Raw genomic sequence first — 26,287 nt, 5'->3', positions numbered from 1 at the left:
AGTGTACTTTCAATTTTTCCATGGTTTTGATTAGCTTTGGTTTAATGCACAGCATTAAATAGCAGTTCTCTCTCTTCTCATTTCTTCTTTCCCTGAAAATCTTTTACTTTCAGCTGAATTTCACTGACTCTTTCACTGCTGCTATTATTATTTCTTGAACTACACAATTCTTTTGATAACATGATATTTCATGATAACATGAAATACACAAAATTACTGCATGGGATAAGCATAATAGAAAATTTTCCCTATGTAAGTTATGAGTAGGGTCAGGTAAAAATACTAAGAAACTGAGTATATTTACACTGATATCACACTTCTATGCATGTCTGCATCTGATTTTTATTGAAGATTTGAATTACATGTGATATTTACTTGCAATATGTGAACCTTGAATACTTATGCTGTCTTTAGAGGGAACAGGCAGAAAGGCCAGGTGAGCCTTGGAAACCTTATGTTTGGTGGGCTACCCCTTCCCTGGCACTATGTTCTATGCCAGAACAGACAGTTGTTCAAAAGCCACTTTTTTTTGGTTGCATTTCTCCTATCACAGACAAGAGAGATGATCACAATATGATTTTCCCCTTTGTCTAAAAGAAAAAAAAATATCTTTGCACTAAATTTAAGGCACTTTTTGGATTATATGGAATTGTTTTGACACAGTCAAATGAGTGCAGAAAGCAGCAGCAGAACCCCCCTAGTGCTAGGAACTCAGAGGGGCTTTTTCAAGCATCCTCTGAGCTTTTGTCTTCACATGCACTGCAGCTGAATTGCAAATAACTCTATAACCTCTTCACATCTTGAAACAAGTTTAAAATGTAGTTAGCAATGGAGATAATGTTCTACAAGGTTTTAGTAATTCTAAACCAACGACAACATACCCTAATGTAAGATCAGTAAACAACTGAAATCTGCAATAGACTCAGAACAGACCCTGGTAAGCAAATTAATTCTATAAAGTCTAAGGCTAATTGGAACATAATATATCTAATTATAATAGACTACTTGTAGTACTTAAAATTACTTTTTACAGTATAAAGTAGTGCAAATATAACAGTGTCAGAAAAATACTACGCTTGTTGTTGAAATTTTTTTCATTGCTTTTACCCAAGAAATTTCCCCCACTCTGAAAAGTTTCATTAACTAAATTTTTCTGTACTCTCTAAGCTCTAAATTGAAAAGAAGATGAAATTGTTAAAAAAATTGATGATGCTTGTTCTTCCTGCTACTGCTATTATTTCAAGGTTTAGAAAAATGTATCTATTTTCCTCTTAGAAAATACCATGTCTGTTTGCACTTACAGTGGAGTCTCGCAAACTTGTAAGAGGACTGTCTAAAGAGAGCACTCCCAGGGCTGACAACACACTGCTGGATTTCCAGGAGACTGTCTCCTTTAAAGAAAGGATGGCTATGTACAAGGCTGCTGTGTCCTTTGCCCATGTAAGATATCAATGGTTTCTTACCTTCCTACCTCTCCATCTGCTTTGCACAGTGACATAGCCTGCATTCTTTATTTACCCAAGCTGACTGATGGGCCATTACGGGGACCAAAATTTGACACCTAAGTTAACAAACCTACTCAGCAAACTTATTGATGCATCAGTCTCTGTCGAGAGATGTTTCATGCTGTAGAGCTTTGGTCATCTGGATAATTCCCTTTAACTCATTAGAAGGACTGGGTTTTTCTTTCACTGTTGCATGAGCTGCATTTATTAGGGCTATAGTCTTGTGAGAGTCAGCAGCTTCTGCATTACTAAAATTATTACTAAATAATAAAATCATTTTCAAAAGCACAGTAAGTTTAGACCTCGTGCTGTTCAAACGAAAGAATTTGAAATTGCTGCATTTTAAAATAGTAGCTCTATGAGACAAGGTGTATAAATAAGTATTGTTTTGTAATAAAATTATTTAAAATCGGCATTCTATAAAAGAGTAGCTACAAAAAATACTTCTTCATTTTGTTTTACATCTCTCTCTAAATGTCTATCAATAGGATTAAGTATTTTACTGCAAATTTTAAAATATTGATACCAAGTAGTACATAATGTATTTGGTTAAAGAATTTGTAAACTAGTAAAATAGACCTCCTCACCACACATTGAATTATCAGTCAAGAATATCTAAAAACTGTGTCTTCAGATTTCAGCCATGAAAATCTTCCTCTGTTCTGCAGAAACACTAAAGGTTAAAGAGTGTTATCATATCCTAAAAATCCCAGCTAGAAGTTGCAGCTCAGATCCCTTGTACAAGGAAAGGAAGGCATTATGAGGGCTTGCTCTAATGTGAGAATGACAAATGTCTTTGTTTACACCAAACTTCCAGCGTATGGAAAGAACATCTTCTCATTGTAAACTAGGCCAGAGTAATTTTGTTAAATCAGAGACCATACCTGGCAAAAGAAGGACTACAATTCAGCTCTCACCAGACATCATGTGCATCCATATGCAAGCACAGTTGTAAGGGGTTTCCCTGCACTTTAGCCTTACTTGCACTTTAGTCTTGAAAAAAGGGGTTGGCATTGCCTGAAGAGACCATCTGGGTGGCTGGATAATTCAGAAACCACATACTGAAAACAGCCACTAGAGTCCAGGTGTTTTTCAGCCATCAAACAAAAGCCTGTTGACTTTATTTCCCAACTGCTTGGTGTGTATTTGGAGCAGATTCTTGCATTTCACCTGTCTGAGAAGGTCCCAATTCCCTGTTCCAGCAATTAGAAACTTGACTGAAGTTAGTACTGTCTCTCACAATGAAAAGAGCTGCATGAAGACGGACCCAACCTAACTATGTTGAGCACATAGGAACTATTTCATTTACACTCAGAAACGTCTTGCAATTTCTTGCGGAAATGGATGGCTGCCTGAAAATAGGAACTTTATATTTGGTTTCATTAAAGGGAATGAATACATTTCATTAGAGGACCCATAACTATTCAAAATATCTCCAAATAGCTGTTAAGGTGGGCCTGGAATGTTCATTCATTAAAACAATTACTTTTCACGCTTGCATATCCATGTACACATATAAACGTGCAGCCTTCATCACAGAGGAAAAAATCTCCCTGATTTTTTATTATCTGCTTACTTACACATTTAATAGCATTAAATCTAACTTTACTTAGTAGCTTCATTACAAATGTATTTCCTAATTTTTGGGTGAGGTTTTGGTTTTTTTTTTGCATAGAGATTATTAATATAAAATGCTGAAAGCTTCATTCAATACCATCTAAAAAGTACAACAAAAGGGACAGAACTAGAACAGGAAGCCTGAGGGTAAGTGCCCTCTTGTGACCTTCATTGCTGTTTTTGGGGAAGACAGGTCATCTCATAAAGGCCTGCTTGAGGCTCTCTGCATGTTTTTCAACAATACCCACTGGAAACACAGAGAGGACCAGGTGGCAACTCTGAATGCCATGGAATTCAGAAGACACAAGCAGAAGAGATTGTTCTGGAAAGTGGTTCTTACTCCCAAACAAGCAGATGGAACTTCTTTTGGTGCTTAAGATTCAGGCTAAACATACCTTTAACTCGTCTAAATCATCAAGTATGCCTCTTGTGCAGTGGTCTATGAATTTCCCAAAATGAGTATTTATGATTCTCTGAGTCATTCCTACATACTGCTGTTAACTAGTTTAAAAAAAAAATTAAAATTAGGCAATAGAAGTATGCTTTAGGTGCAAATAGAAAACAAGTGGTCTTATTTTATCACTCTAGAGTTCACAGAAGACCAAGTTCTGTACTGTGCCTGGTGGCCTGGCAGCAGTGAGAAAACAATTTGAGAAAGTACAACGGATGTCTCCAAAAAAGACCTTTGTTCAGTACCAGCACAGATCTCCACAGGTAACAATAGCATTTTAATATTAACAAATTAGGTCTACCCTGCTAGATAACTGAGGGAAAAAAAGATCACTTTCTATACTGATGAGTTTTCATTATGACTAAGACAACATTTCTCTAATGTTCATACTCATAGAATTTTATATTTGAGATGTACCACAGGATTCATATATTTTTTTATGCTGATGAACACTCACTATAGATTAGACTCAACTAGACTTAGATTGAGTAAAGCAGATTATTACTATAGCAGTGTCTTATAATGAAACCTATCTATAAGACTCTGATTTATACATTATCATGTGTCATGGTGATATTTTGCATTTATTGCACTCAATGTTAAGTCATTCTCTTTCCGCTACAATTCTCTTTCCAAAGGAGTATCCTGCTCCCATTGAATTGAATGCAATAAATTTCCCTAAACAGATCAAAAACTGCACAGAAGAACCCAGACATTTAAAGTAGAACAAAGCAGTAGCTAAGTGTTACTTCCGATAAAAGACCTTTACATTTCATTGCTTCATTGGGCTATACCATGAAAAATTGTTGTAGAAAATAACAATTTTAGACCATATGAAATCCCCTACAATAAAATGCTGTATAATCCATCCTGTGCACTCTGAAAAACAGTAAATTTCTTTACCATCCTGCACTTCTTGGAGAGATTTTTAAGCAATATTGTTCTCCCAGCTTTGTAGAAAAAAAGATACATTAACATTTTGCCACAGGCTTCTTTTAATGTTAAATAAGCATCATCATATCTACCACTCATCTCTCATTTCTTTTACATTAATACCTATATCAACAATTTGCACAGACAACAAGCAAAACTCCAGTTTGTAGGGAAGAAGACACAGTTTGCTGCAGGGGTATTAATGCATGTTTAAGTAAGCAGAAAAATGCCATAGTGGGACATACTTAAAATTGTGCATAATCAGTGGTAATGGAAGAGTTATGTACATACTTTTCAGATAATGTGGCCCACTCTACCTGCCAGTTTTAAGCGTGAAGGAGTTTTCTGTACAGAAATTACGTGACTTTTCTCTTACGCAGACCCCAATAATTTCATTTCTGTGATGTGTAGATGCATTTTCCCAGGACATCTATCTCTTCACAAAGCCACTAGAATGGTTCCATTTCTGCAGACAAGATGTGACCTCAAAGCATACTTTTCCACCTATTTTTCCTCTGCATCTAGTTGAGGAAGCTCTCTCAAATCATCAGCAGAAATAGCCACATACACTGAAAAATGAAATCACTCAGACCATAGAGAGCCATCTTTAAATTTAGGTTAAATAACTTACTGCAAGACCATAAAATCCCATTTTTATGTAACATAACTGCACTTTCATGGAAAATGGGATTATACACTTAAGCATAGTCATGGTCAATGAATCCATCCTCGGGCAAAACAGAGAAAACACATGGTTTGAAGACAGATGTCCAGATCTGGATTGTTGTTATCTCAAAAGTTTCGTACCTTTTCTGTGATTTCTTATAGGCAACTCCTCACAGTACTGACTCCTTCTTCCTCACAGTACAGCCAACAAACTCTAACTTCTTCACCAGCCAACCTACTCTTTTACAATACCCATCCTAATGGGATCTGGCTGTGGACTATTAAGGGCAGGCCTGTTCCTAATTCAGCTGTAACTCCTTAGGGGTGAGATTACCTTCATCACTGTCTCTATTCTCCTACATTCCATCCATCCACACTGCATACATTCAAACTATTAATCCAATATAAAATAAGGACACAATTAAATTTTTAAACAGAAATCTAAATAGCTGAACATTCTACTGCATATACAATTGTTGTATAAAGAGTTCACGACTTTTCATTCAAAATATTGTCATCAAATATGCAAATAATAACTTCATCTTCCTGTTTTTCTCAGGCAGCAGCCATCACTCTTAACTCTCTACATTGTGCTGACACTTACCTCTCTACAGTGTCTGGTGTCAGAAACGAGCCATTGCTGCCAAGTGAGCTGAACCTCTAACACAGCACAGGAGTGGAATGCAGAGAAAACATCTGATATTCACTCACCCATACAGTGCAGAATGTCAGAACTACCCCTCCCTTACTCAGGGTCATTCCAGAGGAGTTCTCCTTCACTCACCCATACAGTGCAGAATGTCAGAACTGACACGGGCACAGCTACCCCTCCCTTACTCGGGGTCATTCCAGAGGAGTTCTCTAAGATGGCTACTGTAGCAATTGCCAATTTTCTAGCAATTGCAGAGAGTAAGACTGAATAATGGGACAATGGCAGTGAATGGTGAAAACCTCACATTTTTATGAAAATCTTTCATATAGTGCCCTAGACACCCTAAGTATACATACAAATAAGCAAGGCAGACAAATCATAGGGATGAAGTGCAGATAAGTGAAGTTCTTATATGAAATTTCTGCAGGACTCACAGAGCTGATGTGCAGTGAGACTGTGCTAAAGAACATAAATAGATAAAAAAGCAGTGCTCTGAGAAAGAGATGAAGATCCGTGCCAAATAGTCATTCCATTGTCACTAACACTGTAACTGAAGATTGAGGATCACAATTTACTTCCACTGCTGCTTACAAGTTTGTACATACTCTTCATTTAGAACAGAAAGTTCTATATTTGCCAATACATAAACAATATTACATTATCCAACTTCTGAGAGATTATATGTTAATATAATTATACATTGCACCATAATGTACAGTTCAACTAAACACATTGTGCATCACTTGTGAGATAGTAAAAGTCTTTCTTGTGCTTGGATGAACGTCTGAGCCATTTGATCCCCTTGAAATACATACTGACATAGATAGAGAACTGTGTACGTGTTTTATGCATATTTACATATAATGTAGTGTACATATTCTGAGCTGGAAAACAATTCTATTATTGAAAGAAAAAATATGTTTTAATTGTTATTAGAACACAAACTAAAAATATCCACACAAAAAAAGCAAACCTTGGTCTAAATTGCACAGAACAATTACTGATAATTCAAATCTTGGCACATTTTTCAATAAGAATTCGATCTAAATTATTGCAGTACAAAAGCTGTTGTATGGGCCACTAACATAAAATGTATGTAGCAATTACAGCTCTCTTCAGTAACAGAATCTGAATGCCTACATTAAAAAAACACTCCTCTAACAAAACTTATGCAGGCTTATTCTCAGACGTACATGTTTATTTTTAAATAGTATTGTTTTAGGTTAGAGTGACTTATTGCCCAGGGACACAACAGTACACTACAGTGCTCTGTGTTAAGCACCATACAGATATGCACGAGAAGGGCAGCAGCCCACACAAAGGGTGAAGGGAAACAAATGTGAGAGTCTGGAGGATAAAGATGTCTGAAAGAAAACTTAAAACTTCTAAGAAACCATCCATGAGCAAGCAACATGCCAACAATCATCCAGCTGAGAGGGTTTTCTGAAGCTTACTCATGATATGCCATAAACAAAATGTAATTGACCAGTTTTACAGAATACACTACAAAGTCCATGGGATCTACAAAACATGCCACAAACCATAATGGGGGTAGACTAAATTAATCCTACCTACAGTAATGCTATATCCAACAGCTGGCAGTTATAGAGGAGGGATGAAACCACAGGTGGTCTAACTCTCCACTTGTTTAGAGTAATAAACAAGCAGCATTTAGCACCCTGTTACTGGAATTTCAATTAGCCACTTTGACTGACACACAAAATAAGAAATGCTCCATGTCCCTCTATCTCCCAGCATGCCCAAAGCAAGGCTGTGTAATTATATCATCAAAATCTGGCTCATAATGTTTGGGCTGCATTTTTGATGGCCATTGCTATAGCATTAAATTATTATGGTCTTTTGCAATATGGCAACTACTTCATAAGCAGTACCAAAGTTACAGCAATAAAGCACTAGTGACATTCAGATTAGATTTGCTTCCTGACTACATTAAGTCTAATTATATTTCTTTTTAATGCCCCACACCATTCAAAGGACACATAATGACTACTCTGAACATATTTCATGTCTCATGAATGAGCTTTTCCAGTAATGAGAGCTTGAATTACATATCTAAAACATGCACATTAGAACAGAAAAGCATATCTTAAATGAAAAAGCATATATATGCATAAATATATTAAAAAGCATATCCATATAGAATGAAAAGGCATATTAGACATACACCTACACAGTCATTAAACAGAATAGATGGGAAAATTTGCACTTCTTTCTGAACTGCCTCTTTTCAACCTGATAGGTGGTTAGCTCTACCACTATCTCCTCCTATGGTGTGCAGCTCCCTCACAGCTGTTATGTACACAGAACCTTTACACAACAGGTTTTTACAGGATGTCCTGTACAACAGGTCATCCTGTAAAAGCAGGACATGCTGTGACCTGCTCTCCTCAAGCCTCATTGCACTCCAACACTTCAGACAGGATTGCTTTTGATACTGGTAATGCACTGAATCATTTACTGGGCCAGCAATAAGAAAATTTATTCTACCCTTTGTTTGTACAATATTAATTCATCTTATAGCTGAAACAGGATTTGGCAGCATGGAAGTGGAAAAGAATTCCTATAGCCCATGGAGAGAATGCTCATTGTTTCTCTGCCATAGATTGAAGAACCTTGCTGCCTACTGCATGACAGAAATTACAGGCCAGGAACTAGATGACCCCTGTACTGATTCAGCAGAAGTATTCATGGAGATGCAAGCTGTGTAAGCATCCCTTAGTTTGAAGGCGGAATAAATCCCATAAATATATGCTTTCTCATGGCATGACTAAGAGAAAGAAGTAATTTCTTGCCCCACAATTAACTGAATTTCAAGTAGTAATCAGCACTTGAGGTGCAGGAAGCTTACATCTCTATGCTGCACTAGATGTACACCAGCAATCTCAGAAACACAGTACTGCTCCATTCATGTTCAAGTTACATTGAACATTTGGGAAGCTCTTGCTGGAGGGACCAGAAGCTCCTTTCATTTGAAAGCTTATTATCAGTAGAAACTAATAGACAAGCTTCTTTCTAACAAATGAAGAAGAAAATATAATTTGACATGAGTGAAATTATTTGTTAGATGGCTCTGTGTGCATGGGAGAGGATGCCCAGAACTGCTTAATAATATCAATCTTTCAGATTTATTTATTCTAATCACTAAGTTTCAAAGTACCCCATAGACACTGGTAATGATGTAACACAGGTTCTATGGCAGGCTTCAAATAAGAAAACAAATCACTGTCAGAATCTGAAGCCAAACCAAACACTGACTCAGAAATCAGTTTACACAGACATCTTGGACAGTGCTGGTGAAGATACACTCTGTTTATTACACTGCAGTTGTCAGGCTTGCAGTTACAGTGCTACCCTGTATATATTACAGGATCTTTTGGTTACTCTATGGTAACCAGTATTTTTCACAATTGCAATTCAGCATGATTTTTGTATTGGAAGAACTTTATAAAGCATATGCAGGGAGTAATCACCTCATGCAGACATATTACACTTCCTTTAAAAAAGTTGCATTAGCATAATGTCCACTGCCAGGCAACACGTTGGAGGCACAGCACATAAAGCCAGCACAAGTCCTCCTTGTCACCTCTGCCCCCTCCTAGTCCAATTATGCATTTTATCTATTCATGCACCTTGCCATATCTGCTGGCCAGCATCTTGCTGCAGTAACAAAGACTTGACATCTTCTGCATTATAAAAAAGCCAGTTCCAATGCTGACAGCAATAAATATCAAAGGTAATAACAATGGCACTCTGCTGTAAAATGGCTGCTCTAGCTACACCATTTACATTAGAATTAATTTCTGACACCCCTTCAGGCAAAAAAAAAAAAATCTGATTTACTATTACCTGTTAATGTGATTTTTTTTGTTTGTCTTGAGGAAACACCAAGTAGCAGGCACCACACAGTATCAAGTAGCACCAGGGAAGCTGAGTGCAATGAAAAGACCTCCAAAGAAAATCAAACAGAAGCCTCTCAAACACAAGAGGTAATTATGTCATATAATAATAATCTCATTGGACAATTACACTGATACTGACACATACCTGCTTTGCTTCTTCCTCCTTTACCTCTTGGTAGAGCAAGATCTGGATTTTCTGCTGAGAACTTCTCTCATTACTCAGTGCATAATAATTTTTAAAGGTGTTTCACTACATGTTTTTAATGCATTATTGTTAAGTTAATAATGTTTATATTTATATTCATATTTTTCATTTATGCAATATTTTGAATACGGTTTCAGAAGTATGTATAATTCTTATGCATTGCACTAGATCATGAGTAAAGTGAAATTTTTTCACAGGTTTCTCCTCATGAGCAAGTTATTAATGAAATGAAAATGGCTTCTACATTCACTCAGCATGACACAGGTAAGAAGTGGCATGAGAATAAACACTCACAAATGAGCAATGGCAAATGTCTTTCCTCCCACAGGTGTACTGTTCTTAGCATATAAATATGAAAACACACACTGCTCCGAATTCTGAGCAAAGCTCATTCCTTAACTTCAATGGGGCATCAGAAATGAGTTAGAATTCAGTATGAAGAGATTATGTTTGCATAAGGATGTGGTTTTAAGTATGGTCTGAGTTGCTTGAAGGAATGGGGGACTTGACAACTTGTCTGAAAACACAAGTAAACAGCAGTCCATGTACATACAAAGCTGTGGATGGGTAAGGCTCAGTTTGTAGCTGACCTGAGTAACCCTGCAGAATATCACAGAGAAGATCACAGTGTTAAGACACTGCTGCTGCTGCAGTTTAGCTCTTGAACAAGAATTCATGCATGACATTCTCCCACAGACCTCAGTCACCCTTTGTCCCTGCCACACCACTCAGGTACAGCAAAACAGTAGTTTATATCATGTCCCTTAACAACTATTCTGACATTTTCCATACGGATTTCTGTACTGATCAAGTGACTCTCTAGACTTCTACAAGGCTAAACACAATTTTTCCAAGATATTAATGTTTCATAATTCACTGATAAAGTCAATTTCATAAAATGCAGGTTGGAGAAAAAACAATCTTTTTTATTCTTCTTCCCATTGCAGTAATCAATTCAGCTCAGAATGAAGAGCTCCCAAAGACTGTAACACAAATTTTAAAACAGCAGATTGAGAAGGCGGCTCAGGAAAAGGCTGTTCACTCTGACAGAGAGATCACAACATCTGCTAAAGAAGTAAAGGTCTGTATTTTTAATAAGAGCAATCTTTCCTTATGCAAATAAGAAGTTAAGACACTGGTCTGTCATGCTATCTGATTTTCTATTTTGAATAATTATGATTAAAAATGTACCTTATGGAAGAGGTGGGAATATATAGACTTCAGGAATTAAGTGCACATAACATAATATGAAATACATTAGAAAGTTCCATAAGTAGTTACAGTATGTGACAAAAAAAATTCAAGGTAAAAACTTCTGCATTCTCTCCTCCTCTGATGAATAGTCTCCTCTTTCCTTGTTTTGAATCTGTAAATACATATAATTTGTCACCACAGACTCTCAGAAGCCTGGAAAATACCACTTCCAAAAGAAAGTCAAATGAACACAAGCTACAGTTAAAGTTTGTTATGCTTATAATGCAAAGTCTGCATTTGTTGCAGCAAAATCTCCAAGACTGCTCAATCATTGTTTTGTATGAATTCCACATTTCTTTTCACATATATTCTATGATGCAAATATCACTATCAACTCACTGTCAACTATCCAACTAAGCGAAGTAACCATTCAGTAAGACCCTTTTCCAGGATCCATGTCACCATTTTCCCCCTCCTAATTACCTTATCTCCTTCCTCTTCTCCCTCTCTACATTGAGAATACCTAAGAATATTCAGCTGAGTCCTGGTGCTTGGCTCACAAGCAGTCTGTGCCTATGGACTGCCCCTTTCTGGTATGTGTGCCCTTTACTGGTATGCAACTTTCTATTCATGTTTTGTACTTTATAGAGAAATAGTTTTCTTTATAATTAAATATGCTTCACAGAAGACTTTATAAAGCTTTTAATATAAATGTAGCTACCTTAGTATTAAAATTCAACTGAAAAAAGTATCAGGTCTGACAACTACAATTGTAAAAATCACAAATAATTATGCCCATAGCATATTTGGACCATGTGAGTGCACAAGTCTGGAGGTTACCACAAAAGGAGTAACCCCTATTGTGCACTTGGCATGGCTAAGCAAAAAGTCCTCATCAGAATTTCAAACATCCATCCCCCTACTTATTGATCTTTAAATCACATTGTACATTCAAAGATTATACATACATTACAGTCAATTCCACTTACACTAGAAAACCTTCTATTATTCTTCCACATTTCACACAATAATTAGTTATTACAAATAAATGGAAGATATTGTACCTGGAGAAGTCCTTTCAAATGCATGGATTCCTGCAAAGGGAAAGGTAAGTAGTTTTTAAATTTCCAAGTATTACTGTTAGTTGAACAAAAAGGAAGCCCTACAATAAACAACTGAGATACCAGTTAACAGAAAATGGAAATGTTGTAACAAAATATATGGACTGATACTGTTCAAATAAAATCATACCATGTGGCTTAGACTAATTTGTAACCTTTTAATGTGTGGTTGTAGAAACTGCAGATTCAGGAAAATGAAACATGCAAACTCTGTCAACAGAGAGTTTACCCCATGGAATGTCTCATTGCTGATAAGCAGAATTTTCACAAATCCTGTTTCCGATGTCACCACTGTGGCAGTCAATTAAGGTAAGAAGTAACTGCATCACCCACACAACCCTGCTTTGGAATATAAATACAGATGGTAAAATTATTTTCAACTGTAGGATTATTCAGCCTGTAGGATGCTGGGTTGACACGGTGGTATCCTGAGTTCTCCTTTTTTCTCTGCTCCTAACATCTGCACTGTGACATGGAATGAGTCCTTTAAATTTCTTATAGAACTGTTTTGTCCCAGTACCTTCCAAATTCTTCCACATATTGCTTCCTACAGACTGTTGCAGACCTTCAGGACAGAGGCAGTGGACACAGGAATTCAGGTGGAATTTAAAATATCTAAAAACCACCAAATTTTCTCTTCAATTTTCCTCATTCATAAAATGAATTATGATGGTTATCTGCATTAGCAAATCACTCTGTAGCCTTCATATAAAATGTAGAATTTATTGCTCTATCTGACTGCAAAGACCAACAACTTTGATATTAAGACACTCTGGGTAGTTACACACATTTCCTTTAGTTCATTTGGGAGGAGAATCCAAATATAAATGAAACACAAATTTCTATATTTTGCACAAAGACTAAATTCTGATGCTACTTTGTAAAAATGAGGATTTGGACTTTAACAAGATGAAGAAAAATGGTCCAAAAAGCCCAGAAGTGCTGTGAACATTTCTATTTGAAGTTTATTCTGTGCAACAACCAAATGAGTTTATGTTCTTTCTTAAATCACCAAGCATGATTCTTCTTCATTTTTACTTTGAAATTGTATGCAAATTCACAAGTAAAGGTTTTAGATACTTTTTTTTTTGGGGGGGGGGGGGGGGGGGGGGAGGGGGGAGAAAGGGCGAGGTGTATGGTAATTTATGGTATGTAAAAGAATAAAACAAATTTTCTTCCATTTGGCAGCTTGGGAAATTATGCATCTCTCCATGGAAAAATATACTGTAAACCCCATTTTAAGCAACTTTTCAAATCAAAAGGAAATTATGATGAAGGTTTTGGACACAAGCAGCATAAGGAATTATGGAATTATAAAGATCAACTTAGTTCAATTAACAAAACTCAAGCTGAAGAAACAAATCCCATTAATAGCATACCTGTTGATCCTAAACCAATTACAGAAGCTGATAAAGGCTTGTACTCAGGTACTGAAGGTGCTCGTCCTGATATTTTGGACAACAATTTGAAAACCACAGAAAGAGGTAAATTAAAAATGACATGGCCTCCTTCAACAGATGATGCAACACCTAAGAAAACATTCTCTATTGAAGAATCAGCTAAAGTAAATAAGTCAAAGTGGCCCCCAGAAGGTTTTGCTCAAGAAGATCCTAGTCCATATACAAATAAACCTCTGGGCAACAAAAAGGAATCTCAGAAAAATCCCACAGTGATGGAGCAAAATAAGAAAAACATCACAAATTCACAACAAAATCAACAGTCATCCACTCTGTCTGAAAAACAATGTACAAATACCTCTAAAGCAGGCAATAATGGCAAGGATGAGGAATCTGGGAATGTGAAAGATAAGGTGAATAAACTGGAAGCATCAGAGAATAGGGAGCAAAGTGGAAAGGATATTAATGAGGGTGATAATGTAATTGTGGATAGCACTGGGAAGAAGCAAGAGAAACAAATTAATGAAACTGATAATTCAGAAGTGATACAGGTTACTAACATTGATGATGTTACAGTACAAAAGAATCACAAAGAATGCAACTTGAATAACAGCAATAATAATAATTATGCCACTTTTTCACATCAAAATATTTGTACACAGAAAACAACTCTCTCAGGTGTGTCTACCCCAAAGACAGCATTAAGCCATCCTATTTGCACTGAATCACAGCATGCCTTCGCAAAGCTGGACAGTCAGTCTGGAAATGAAGAAATATATGAGATGTATGAACCTCATGAGAGCTATTCTAGTGATACTGTGCTTGCACAGGGTGAACAGAACTCAAAAGATGAAGATGCTGTTACTTTTAAGAGTCTTGCTGAATTTAATAACGATGCCACGTGTCAGAAGTCTTGTACTAGCAGCACATTCAGTTGGAAGAAGGCAACTAACACAACATTGTCTGTTGATACTGAGTTGTCATGCACTGGAGAAGAATCAGAATATGACAAAAAGGACAAAAAGCTAAACACTATTTTATCTGACACTCTGAAGACATCTTTTCTTAAAAGAGACAACCTGGTTTTAAACTGTGGTGTAATAAACTCTGCAGATGCAAGTAAAAAATCCTGCAGTTCATATTCAAAAGCACATGGAAATTATGATACAGAACTGAATTATATTAATGCTTGTCAAGAAAGTGAAATAATCCAATTGGCAAAGACTGACATAAATACAAGCTTAGATTTACTCAGCTCAAGACATACAGCAGTTTCATCATTCCAAGGCAAGAAAGTCAAGTTCAAATGGCTTACTGCAAATGAAGACATTTTAAAAAAATAGATTTTATGATGAAAATTAATAAAACATCCAAGTGGTCAGCTATGTCTGTCACTCATTACAAAGTATGTCATATGTCATAAATAGGTATTTCTTCAGTCTACTTATTTTAGTCTTTCATGAAGAATTTAATATCCATAGATAATACCTAGACTTTATTCAGTTAGTTTGTATTTAAGACAAAGAATATGTAATTTTTTTTCCATCTGTAATTATAAAACACCCCTTGTTTTTCTATGTCTCTGAACATTGCAAGAAATATTTTACTACATTGTCCTGGAGAAATATAATCCATTTTAATATTTATTATTTGTAACAACTTCAGATGTGAAGCACCCGGTGTGCACAAAGGAAGAAAAATACTTTTATTGTTTCTTCTAATGTTATTACGCTAACTGAGCTGTTGTTCCATGACATATTATGTACACTGGTTGTGTTAGCTCATGCTAGAAAATCTGGGGTTTGGTTGAGATTTTTGGAAGTTAATCTTTTTTGTTTCTGTTTTTGCAGTATTATGTAATACTTAGTTTGAAATGGATCATTATTGAATAGTAACCACAGCTGGCTGGTGAATAGCACGGTTTAGTTATATTCCTAGAGCTGCTACTAAGTTATATTGAGTAACAGGAGAAGAAAGTGTGTAAATTTTAACACTGGAAAAAACCAAACACCCTAAACAGAACTGAAACAGGGTTTGGGGACACTGGGCAATGAAGACAAGCGGTTGTTGCAGTAATTAGTTCAAAGTCATTTTAGCTGGAGCAGCTCTCCAGTGTCATACTTAAAACTGTACAAACTTATGCAGATCTAGCACTTTTTTCCTTAAAACCTATGCTTATGGACTAACATTTTCTCACTTAACACTATTCTTCTATTCCATCCTGTATGAAACAGTAACATATCATTTAACTGTTGACAATGCATAATAAAAAACCACTTTACAAAAAAATATTTTGTGGCTTTTTAAAGATTAATTTATACATACTATTTTCCTTAAATAGTTTGTGAAATTCTTCATGCAATGAATAGTTTAAACCAAAGTGTCAGAGAGAAAAGGAATCATAATCAAAATACATTTTTCAAAATAATTCCTGAAGGATCCAACAGAGACAGGCATTTGAAATAATTCACAGGAAAGACAAGCTGATGTTAAAACATTTAAGAAAGTGTGCCTCAGACTTCTAGAACAAAACATTACCTACACTACAAATCAACATTACCGACACTCAAAGCAACAGGGTTGTGGGTAAGTGGGAAATCCACATGTGACTCCTCTATATCTACACAGAAACAACAATAAACTATATACACACATCAGAAAACCATGAATAGCATTTTTCCCACAAGCATACTTCAATAGTATATTACTGCAAAGTATTCTCAGTAAACGCAGAAATATTGGAAGATCTCTTTAATGTTACCAGCAGAACAGCCTTTTGCACACTCCAATACCACTGTATTTGAGAACTTTATTAAAAAGCATTAGCCTACAGCTGGTTTTGAACACCTTAGAATCATTTCAGCAAGGTTTCTCTCTCTCTGTTATTGCTGCCCCCATTTGCGTGTAACCATCATAATCTGTTTTTAAAAAGCCAAGAGATTACTACATAGCACTAAATGACTTTGCTCTCTTTTATGAGTAGATAACACAATTAAAAATAACATTAACAAAATTCCTGCTAAGATAACAACAACAAAAAATAACCTTCAGAAAATGCATGCCTGAAGAAAATAAAGAGAATTTGACTGGCATATTTAGACTTCTACACGAATTAAAATGTTAAATCTCCCCCATTTATCAAAATTTCTTATTAGATAGAAGATTGGCTTCAGCTGTATTAGTTAGGAAAGAGGAATTATCTTGAAGGTGAAATGGTGGTGTTTATGTGCACATGTGTAGGTGTGATCATATGCATGTTAATTCAGGAAAAAGCTAACATCGCTGCAATATTTGTACCTGAAGTACAGTCCTATGCCATTTGTCATCCTCCTGCATATTCTGATGAATTTAACCTTGTATATACTACAATCTAGAAAAGTGACACATGTCAACTATGATAATAAAAATTCACACCAAGAAATCAGCCCCTCTGAAAAGATCCTTGGAAACTACTGACCTTTTAGCTTCCCCCAAAAAAATAAAAAATGAGTCACAGAAAAAGTGTGTTCCTTCTGGCCAGCTAGATATACAGACTACAGCAAAGGCTTTGTTGAAATATTTTTAAGAAGCAAGACACAGAAATGTTTACTCCCAAAGAGAATATTGTATAAAATCAGCTTACATAAATGACATACCATATGGAGTAAATCTCTTCGGATATTCCATGACTGAGATTCTGTTTGGGATGCGACAGACACAGAAGTGCAGAGCCTTCCTCTAGTGGACTCACCGGCTTTGCATTCTCTTCTCTTACTGAGTGGCTTTTTTACTTCTGCCAGTAGTGAGGATGAATGTTTACTGCAGAATTATTTATTTGAAACCCTATTATATTGTTTTGGGATTCTTATACAAATCATAATGATGACACACTCTAAACTTGTTCTAGAAAACTAACAGCCATGAGTAATAAAATTTTGTAGAAAAATGTAAATAACCTGGAAAAAAATTAAGTAGAAGAGCTTTTCAGAACTTCAGCCAAAAGCTTAGTGTAGAAATTATCAGAGATGAGATAAGGCTTGAACTCACTGAATCTTAAACGCTTTTCCTTCCAAGGCGAAAGGATGGAAGATGTCACCCTGATGTATACACATTGCCACTGCAGAAGTCAGACTGTGGAGAGAATGCATATAGCAGTTGAATGTGCAATTGAGATAAAGTGTGTAGAAAGTAGCAACCTTATAGGTTTTCTGTAAATGAAATACTAAGTGAATAGTAGCTCCTCAGCTGCTAAAAAACTTCATGCATTTTAGTGAACCCATACAGAGTTACTGCAGCCAATGAGCTGGTCTACATTGGTTTAAGAACTAGCATCCATTAGAGTTGTATTTCTGTGAGGGGAAGTTGCTAGTCTAAGTTTAAGCATGTTCAAGTTATCCTCTAGGCTTTCTAAGTGTTGCTACCTGAGTTTAAATAACCAGCCATCAGTCTGTAAAAGTCTCATTCTGTGAGGAGAAGCTTGATGGTTCCTGGGAAGAATTCTGGTACTGAACCTCCTGTTCTCTCAGCAGGATAGCTTCCTGTGGCTACTCCTAAGTTTCATCCCATGGACAGGATATTTACCCTGAGAAAGGGACCTTACAGTGATGCAGGGCAGAGCTGATCCATTTCCAGCACAGCTGCAGCCAAGCACTGTTCAACAGTAAAGCTGCACTGACAAGTAGCAGTAAAATGAAACTTTCCCACATCATTATTAGTACAGGAGACTTGCAGTCTGAAAAGTGTATTTTCACTGGCTATTATTGGCTAGTGAAGATGTTCTACTGCTTTTAGAACACAGCAGGGTTCATGTATTCTTCAGTACTGAAAAGCACCAATTAGAGAGATTAAAGAGCCTGATTTAATGGCAGGGCCAGCGCTGAATTTTAGAGGGCTTCTAAATTTGCAGTCCATTTGCAACGTCATTAACATAATTGGCACAAAAACTTACTTAGATTTACTTAAATTGTTTCTATAGGTGCAGCATATCAACTCATTCTTTTGAAGCCTTTGTAGAGTCGGGCATCCTCAAAGAGACCTAAGCAATACTTCGGGTGTTCAGTTGAAGTGGGCTCCTCCTAAGTGAAGAGTCCACTTCAACTCAAAGGCTGGATTACTTGGAAAAGTGTAAACACCTTGTCTGTCTTCTGTTAAGCACTTATCTCCTTCATACATACCAACAGGCAGACCTATGCTAGTTATCTTAAAGGACACAGTGCCCAGGGTAGACAACTAATCCATGCAATGGATCTGCCTCGTTCTAACACAATACGTCTTGAAATATCTCTCCCTTAAATAATTATAGTTCAGGCCTTATTTTCAAAGTGCAGGATAATTATCAGAATTACTCATAAAAAATTTGGGTCGCTTCAGTCAAGTACACCTCCAACTGGTAGGCATAATTGCAAAAACATTAACTACCCTGGGCACATTCACAAAAACAAGAAAACATGAAGACAAAAACATAGATTAAAACCCTAACCCTAACCCTAACCCTAACCCTTTTTTTCCCCCTTTGGTTTTTTGCACGCTTTCTTCCATTAAGAGGAACCTAAGTTAAATCCTTTGGGTAAATTTTATTGCCTTTCACAAGCATTTCATCTTGTATGTGGGTTACATTTGATGATTTTGACATGAAAAGCGTTTTTAAATGTTTTAAAGAGAGGATCTGCATTAAATTTGGCTCAGAAACATAATTAGACTGACCTTACTTTTGGGCTTTGTAAAACAGTAAATTACAATTCAGCCATAAAAGATCTGAATTTTTCAGTATAGTCCTTAAACAAAAAAATAAGGCAGCTCTGTAATGTACTACTTGGGGGAAAGTGGAAGAAAATTGCTGTTTCCCACTGGTCCCTCACCTCCCTTCTCCTAAGGTAGGGTACGAGAGAGAAAGAATAAGGTCTTCTTAAATTCTTAAAAAGAATAAGGTCTATTAAAAATAAAATTTACTTTTAATCTGACTGTCATTAATCAAGTACATTGTAATTTTACTAAAAAGAGACATGAAAAATCTACTACACATTTCAGCAGGTGATTTGCAATATCACATCATGTGTTTAAATAAAAAAACCTAGGAAAACCTCAGAGTTTCAACCCATTTACCTTTTGGCTCTTGACACTCTAGCCATCACTATCAGTAGCCATATAAAATTACTCTTAGACTGATGAAATGATACCTGTAACAGAAGCTGACAAGGAATAATGTCCTATCACAACAAATACCTATGAAGGAGCCATTCCTTCCCCACAGAAACTGTATATTCCAAATCAAAAAGCAGGCTGTTTTTCCACTAAACCTTACTAGAGGAAAAATTTACCAAACACAAAATTTCTTGATCAAGAAGTCATCAGCAAAAATAGAGATGAATTTTCAGTAAATGAGATGAAATAGTTAAAATAAGGGGAAATGAAGGTGCAGCTGTACCATGATGGGATGGAACCCTAAAAAAAGTACTTCAATATACTGCTTGGTAAATTAGATTGTCACCCTAATTGTAATACTGGTACACATATCATAGTAAAAATAAAAAACAATCTATATTAAATATCCTCTTACCACTTATAATATGCTTCTAGTTTCTCTCTGCAATCACAGTTAAGACCTCTACAGGACATTAGATAAAAAGGAAGAAATATATAGCTATAAAGTCAGCTTGTGCAGATGGACACAGAAAAAAAATCTGCAGCCCAATCTTAAGAGCTTTTGTAGAGCTTTTCATAAAACAATATTAGAGTGGAAATAGCATATAAACAGTGTCATATACTGATCTAAACAGTGTTTAGAATCTCTTTATTATCTCCTATAAACTGCTTTTCTGCTTTGGTAGGACAGTACTGCTATACAGATTGGTTCTGGGTGGCCTTGACTGAGAAAACCACTTTGCCAGCATTGTTTCTTCTGTGCCCAGAGAGAAGGTAAGGAAAAGTTGCATTCCCAGGCACTGGCAGCTATCCATGCCAACAGCATGCCATAAAACAGCAACAGCATGGACTCAGCTTCTTGGGACAGAATAGGAAGCCTAAACCTTTTCTGGTTTTCAAAATAAAATACTAAGACAATAACCAAGAATACCTTTCAACATTTCTGAAGGCATCATGATATAAATATTTGGCTAATAACGTATGGCAAACTATATCTGAAAATACTAATGTTATAAACTGACATACTGCAGAGTGCACCATTATCTTATTTTTTTTTTACTTTTAGAAAAAGCATATGTGCACTAAAGGAAGGAGAAGAAAATGAGGAAAAAAATTAGGGCTAATTTACTTTATTTTTAAGTACCTCTAAAAACGCAGCTTTATAAACTTCTTCCAAATACCTTCCAGCCAATTAGGTGGGGTTTGGATTAAGTGTCCAGACATTTATGCTCTTTGACAACATTTCAAGACTACTGCAGCACTCCAGAAAACAAACCATTTTCTTTAACCAGCTACAAATTTCATCATCACCTACAAGAGACAGAAGTGACATAGCATTGCTTTTTTTGACATGAAGACCTGGCTACAGAGAGAAGATGGTTAACAAATGAAATTCTGCACTTCCTGTACATTTACGAGTTTGTTCAAACATACTGTATTTACTAATACTCACTATATTACTGATTCATTAATTATTGACCTTAATTTCCAAAAATTAATCATAATTCACAGGGTCAGGAAATAAGGTCAAACAGACAACATTAATTTTACCATTGCCCAACATATGAGTGCTTGAATTTGAAACTTCAATGTTCCTTTTATATATTTGCTGAAGACATATACGTGGCACAGACAATTCAAGTGATTGAGTTCTGGAAATTCAAAAATCGGGATCAACTTGAAAGTTATGAAAACTGTTAAAGACCAGCATCAAGGTATCATGCTTTATGGATTTCTGGACTTTTAAAATATTAGGGGTAATTCCTCCCCATTTTCAAGTCTTTGAATGATAAAAAATAAATCATAGAATTTTCAAGAACTTTCTAGAATGATTCTTCTTTAACACACATTGAATGCTTTGGTGGAGCAGAAACAAAACCCCACCTACACCTGTCTGGGGCAGTTTCTGTAAATTACACACTCATACTCAAGCTAAACTGTAATGTTAAAGTTATGTTTTAGTCTATTCTACACAAGTAGGTACGTATTTTAATTGTAGGAAAATGTAATGCCAGTCTACTAATGGTTTTGCATACTTGCCATTTAAAAATGCAACATTTGATTGCTGATAATTTTGTCTCATGTTATCCATTTGGGGAGAAGCTTTCTGCATCTAGAAGAGGACAGACAGACTGATTTACTTTCAAAGATTTACCAAAAGGCTTTTTTAATTTCCAGGAAAAATACCTGGTAAGAACATAGATTTTTTTCCCATTCTAAAAAATATCTTTCAGCTGAAAAAATTTAAATCAATCTATTGCTTCAACTTTGAGCTGGTTCTATTCTGACCATATTTGCAATATAGCTTGCCATTTCATCATGTCACATTATTTTTTTATGGTACAAATCATGTCCTCTTGATATATAGCCAGGAGAATATTTTTGTTAGGACTTCTTTCTGAATCGGGGCAGCAGCTAGAAGATAAATTGGAGACTCTAATCAATAAAGCCTGAGGTAATATTTTTAATAATTCAATAAATCAAAATATTAAATAATTGTGCAAGTAGCAGGATTCATCCCTTTTTTGCTCTGAACAAGGTCAGAGTCCCAAGAAAACCACTGTTCAATCACAAAATTAAAGACTATAAAGACAGCATTTGAGTTCAGGCATTCTCATATTCAAACTTAATGATCCTTTAATGTAATACATGAGTATCGTGTCTGTAAGCATATAAATATATAGGTACTCATGTATACATAAGTAGAAGCACAAGCAATCAGCAAATTACTGTAACACCAGCTGTGTATATATAGCACTAGGAAGCTCAGAGCCACTAAACTTAATGTGGTGGCTTCATAATGTGGTGGCTTCACTGCTTTCCCCCTCACTTTTTCTACCATATATTCTGTGCTTCCTTTGGTTGCTCTTCTACTATCGTTGTAAGCTCTTTAGGACTGAAACTTCAGACAACTTTTCTTCCAGATGATAAGAAAAAGCACACAGCCAAATATTCCTGATGTAGTTCTTTTATCTCTGAATAAATTTTGGTACCAATATCCTCAGTCCCTCAGTGGGCAGACATCTTTTATCTATGATGGTGCCACTCCAGCAACAGAAACATGTGAGTAATTTTTCTTAAAATGCTCTTCAATGAAAATAAGGGTAACAGAAACTTTTCTGTGTGTCAGTCATAAAATAGTCCCAGTGATGACAATTCCAAGCTTTGCAGTGTTAGTACCAGGGAACATGACTCCTGTATCCTGGTAGCTGTGTACCTCAGGAAAATGGAAATTAAGGACCAGTCACATTCCAGTACTGGTTGCATCCTCTTGCTGATAAGCAATCAGATGACACAGAACCAAGCTCTCTGGTTTATGAGTAGCAATTGCCAAGTCATCCTCCAAGAGGATGAAAAATTGAAAAAAAAAAAGAAAATTGCATGCAAAATTATAAAATAAGTGAAAACATTAATCATAATTAAACAGAACCACATTGATTTTTGCCAGCTGGATTCAGCCACTGACTGTGATAGGAAGGCTCTTCTCTCTTGGTTAACCCTGCAGAGAGCTGGATTAATTCTTTATAATTAATTTCTTAGGTAATAGTGCAAATATTTGTCAAAACAGTTGATCCACCACAAAATTAAATATGGGGTGGGGAACAATAAAAACTCTTAATATATTTAAAACAAAGATAAAAATACTCAACCTGACTGGATCAATGGAGGGGGAAGAAAATGTTCTTTATATGAACTGGTCACTCATGTAAAGCAGAATTACTTGGATCTGAAAAATGGTTCACCACCCATCCATTCCTTTACACAAAAGGCCTATCTTACATCACTGTTCAAGGCAGTTGCAATTAAATTTATATTTATAGAATCTTAAAATACTTTTAAGTATATTCATTACGTTCACAGTGACATTGCTCTGAAGGACGCTATATAAATGGAAGCTGTGCTTACAAGCGATCACTGCAGATAAACAAATATCTTGAAGGACTCACTCTGCACACAAAGGAAGTTGCCTTGCTTTGTTTACGGGGAGATTAGCTCCCTCCAGCTGACATAATACATGGGAGATAAAATAACAAAAGGAAACACTTTGCCATGCAGTGTGAAATCAGATCCCGATGCACCTTCAGGAGAGTGCATGAGGGGGCAAGTTTGTGGGGGCAAGAACCCTTTGTCTCCTTATTTGTCTGTATAGCACCAAGCACATAACTGTGATTTACATCTCACAGCATACATCTACATGATATTAACAAAGGGGTTACCAAATGAGGCTGAATAATGCTAGCAAATTGTAACACAGTTAAAAATAAATAATCAAATATTCCTCCCCCGGATCTACAAAAGCAGTGCTGCATCCATGCATCAGTTAAGTATTCAAACCCTATCAGAAGGGAGGAGTGAAATAATGTTTATCTCTAAGAAATCATTTTACAGTTTAGTGTAAAAGATCTGCCAAGTATAGTAGACTTCAGTACTACAGTACTGTTCTCCTAAAACCTGAAGTTAAAGTCTAAAGGATATACAGCAACTGTGTTTCTTTTCTTCATTAAGGAATTTCAGGATAGTTCCCAGCATCTGCCAGAATCCCCAACACCAGCACTTAGCCCAAAGTTCACATCTTGTTGGCTGTCTTACCAGCTAAAACAATGATTTCAGTAGGTGTGATTCTTACCTTCTATCATGCCTGTTGATCCAGGACAGAAAGGCCTCCTGCTCACAGAGCTGTACAGAAATTGCATTTTTTATACTGTTTCATCTATGAATAAGAGCAGCTCAGCTCACATATGTACTTTAGTGCTTTCCAGGAGTACAATAGTGTTTTTTCAGGAAGAACTGCTGTCTTATGGGCTGGAAGGCTAAATTACAGTTTTGTGGGCTGAGATTTAAAAAAAAAAATCCTCATTTATCAGGGGGACTGCTAAACTCTAGAATGTATTATGGGTACTGTAAAGGACATTAATGAAGAGACCCATATTTCAGGTGTGCTGCTTTTTTTTTCTCGTGTCTTTTCTGCTTTTAATTATTTGGTGCTTCTACACCTATAACAACATCTTCCTCTAAGTTGTTTCATCTCATAAACAGGATATTTAGTGGAAATGTAGTGTTTTGTCTTTCTTTTTAAGGATTTAGCTAACATACATACTGAGGTATGCATATGATTGCAAAAACCTGCAGTAGAACCTTAAAGTCCACTCTTTAACATGAACATAAAATTCAGACATGATTATCTGAATTTTTGTTTATATTCTGGATAAGTTTAAAGTATTAAAACTAATTACATGTATGTTCTACTTAATAGAGATTCCTTTACAAGGATTATTTTTAATATTTCCTCCTTCTCTGCAGGAGTTATAAAGCTGTAACTATGCAATGCTTTATTCAGTTCTGTAATATTTGTAAAACTGTCCACAGTAAATAAAGTGTGTTGGGGTTTGGGTTTCTTTCAAGATAACAATACAGCTGATATAAAAAAAATTTCCTTGCTTTAATAAAGAGGAAAAAATTGGATACCTTTTCTTAAAAATATAATGGTATTATTAAAAATGTAATTTCTCAAGGTGGGAATCAGTTTCTGAAGTAATAAAACCCATTTTCTAGAAGAAAACATCTCTGAGCTGTTGCAGTGTCTAAGCACATGAGCATTTAACACATTTTTCCTTATTGCATTCCAAACAAAAGTGGGTACAATGAGTTTTCACACTGGATACAGCAAACTCAACTGCGACCAAAAGGAAAAAAAAAAGAAGGTAAACAGTTGAAGAGTGTGAGGTAAAGGGCATGACTTTCACACTGTTTAACAGTACGAGCAGTTCTGAACTCAGCACAGATGAGGGTACCTGCATCTGGTACAACTGAACAAGGAATTCTGTCTATATATTGGATCTAATATTGGCATGAACAATATTGCATTAAGAAATTAACAAATATTTGCTTATAACCAGATTAATTTGATAGATTATTTTATTTTAGGAACCTTTCTTATTAGGCATGAAATACAATGCCAAGCCACTAGGAATCAATAAATCTCCACACCCTTTTGAATCAGCAAAGAAAGCACAGAAGTAGGCAAGGGGTTCTACGGACAAGCAAATTCCAAAACACTGGGTAAGACCATCAACACTGAAAGGAACCCACCAATAAATACATTTTTGAAACATTTACAAGCATTCCACCTTGCGTTTTAGAAAGACTGGAAAGGAGGGAAGAGACATTTATTCTTAGCTTAACTGAAATCTTAACAGTCCAATAATTATTAGTTCTAGAAGAGTAGTAATAATGCAGTTGAAGATGTATTACTTCTCTCTTGCTGTTACATTTCCCCTTCCCCTTCTCCTCCGGATCTCTTGATCAGTTTCATTCCACCCTGATGTGAAGGGGTGGTAACAGTGACTTTGTGAGCATCTGGAGTCCTTGGCCAGGAGAAGTCCGATACTCAGGTTTGTATTTCCTCCCCCTCCTCTAGTTCCCCTTAAGATAATTCTTCTCCCTTTGCTACCTTTTTTCTTTCTTCATTGGTATGCAGCTCCAATTCTGCACCTGAATGTAGTGTT

At 36.0% G+C, this 26,287-nt stretch overlaps 1 protein-coding gene across 1 annotated transcript in view; it reads left to right on the top strand.

Moving 5' to 3' along the window:
* XIRP2 (xin actin binding repeat containing 2) overlaps nucleotides 1-15,528 on the top strand; it is a 32,104-nt gene extending 16,576 nt beyond the window's left edge. Inside the window, exons 3-10 of the mRNA XM_039700559.1 lie at nucleotides 1,304-1,440; nucleotides 3,711-3,836; nucleotides 9,724-9,831; nucleotides 10,147-10,213; nucleotides 10,897-11,030; nucleotides 12,440-12,573; nucleotides 13,453-14,780; nucleotides 15,512-15,528. Of these exons, the coding sequence (XP_039556493.1) occupies nucleotides 1,304-1,440; nucleotides 3,711-3,836; nucleotides 9,724-9,831; nucleotides 10,147-10,213; nucleotides 10,897-11,030; nucleotides 12,440-12,573; nucleotides 13,453-14,780; nucleotides 15,512-15,528 (2,051 nt within the window). The remainder of the gene's footprint in view (nucleotides 1-1,303; nucleotides 1,441-3,710; nucleotides 3,837-9,723; nucleotides 9,832-10,146; nucleotides 10,214-10,896; nucleotides 11,031-12,439; nucleotides 12,574-13,452; nucleotides 14,781-15,511) is intronic.
* The last annotated feature ends 10,759 nt before the right edge of the window (nucleotides 15,529-26,287 follow it).

This window comes from Passer montanus, unplaced genomic scaffold (genome assembly GCF_014805655.1).
Source record: "Passer montanus isolate IOZ18808 unplaced genomic scaffold, ASM1480565v1 scaffold1, whole genome shotgun sequence".
Taxonomy (NCBI): Eukaryota; Metazoa; Chordata; class Aves; order Passeriformes; family Passeridae; genus Passer; species Passer montanus.
This window is presented reverse-complemented; position numbering and strand designations above follow the sequence as displayed.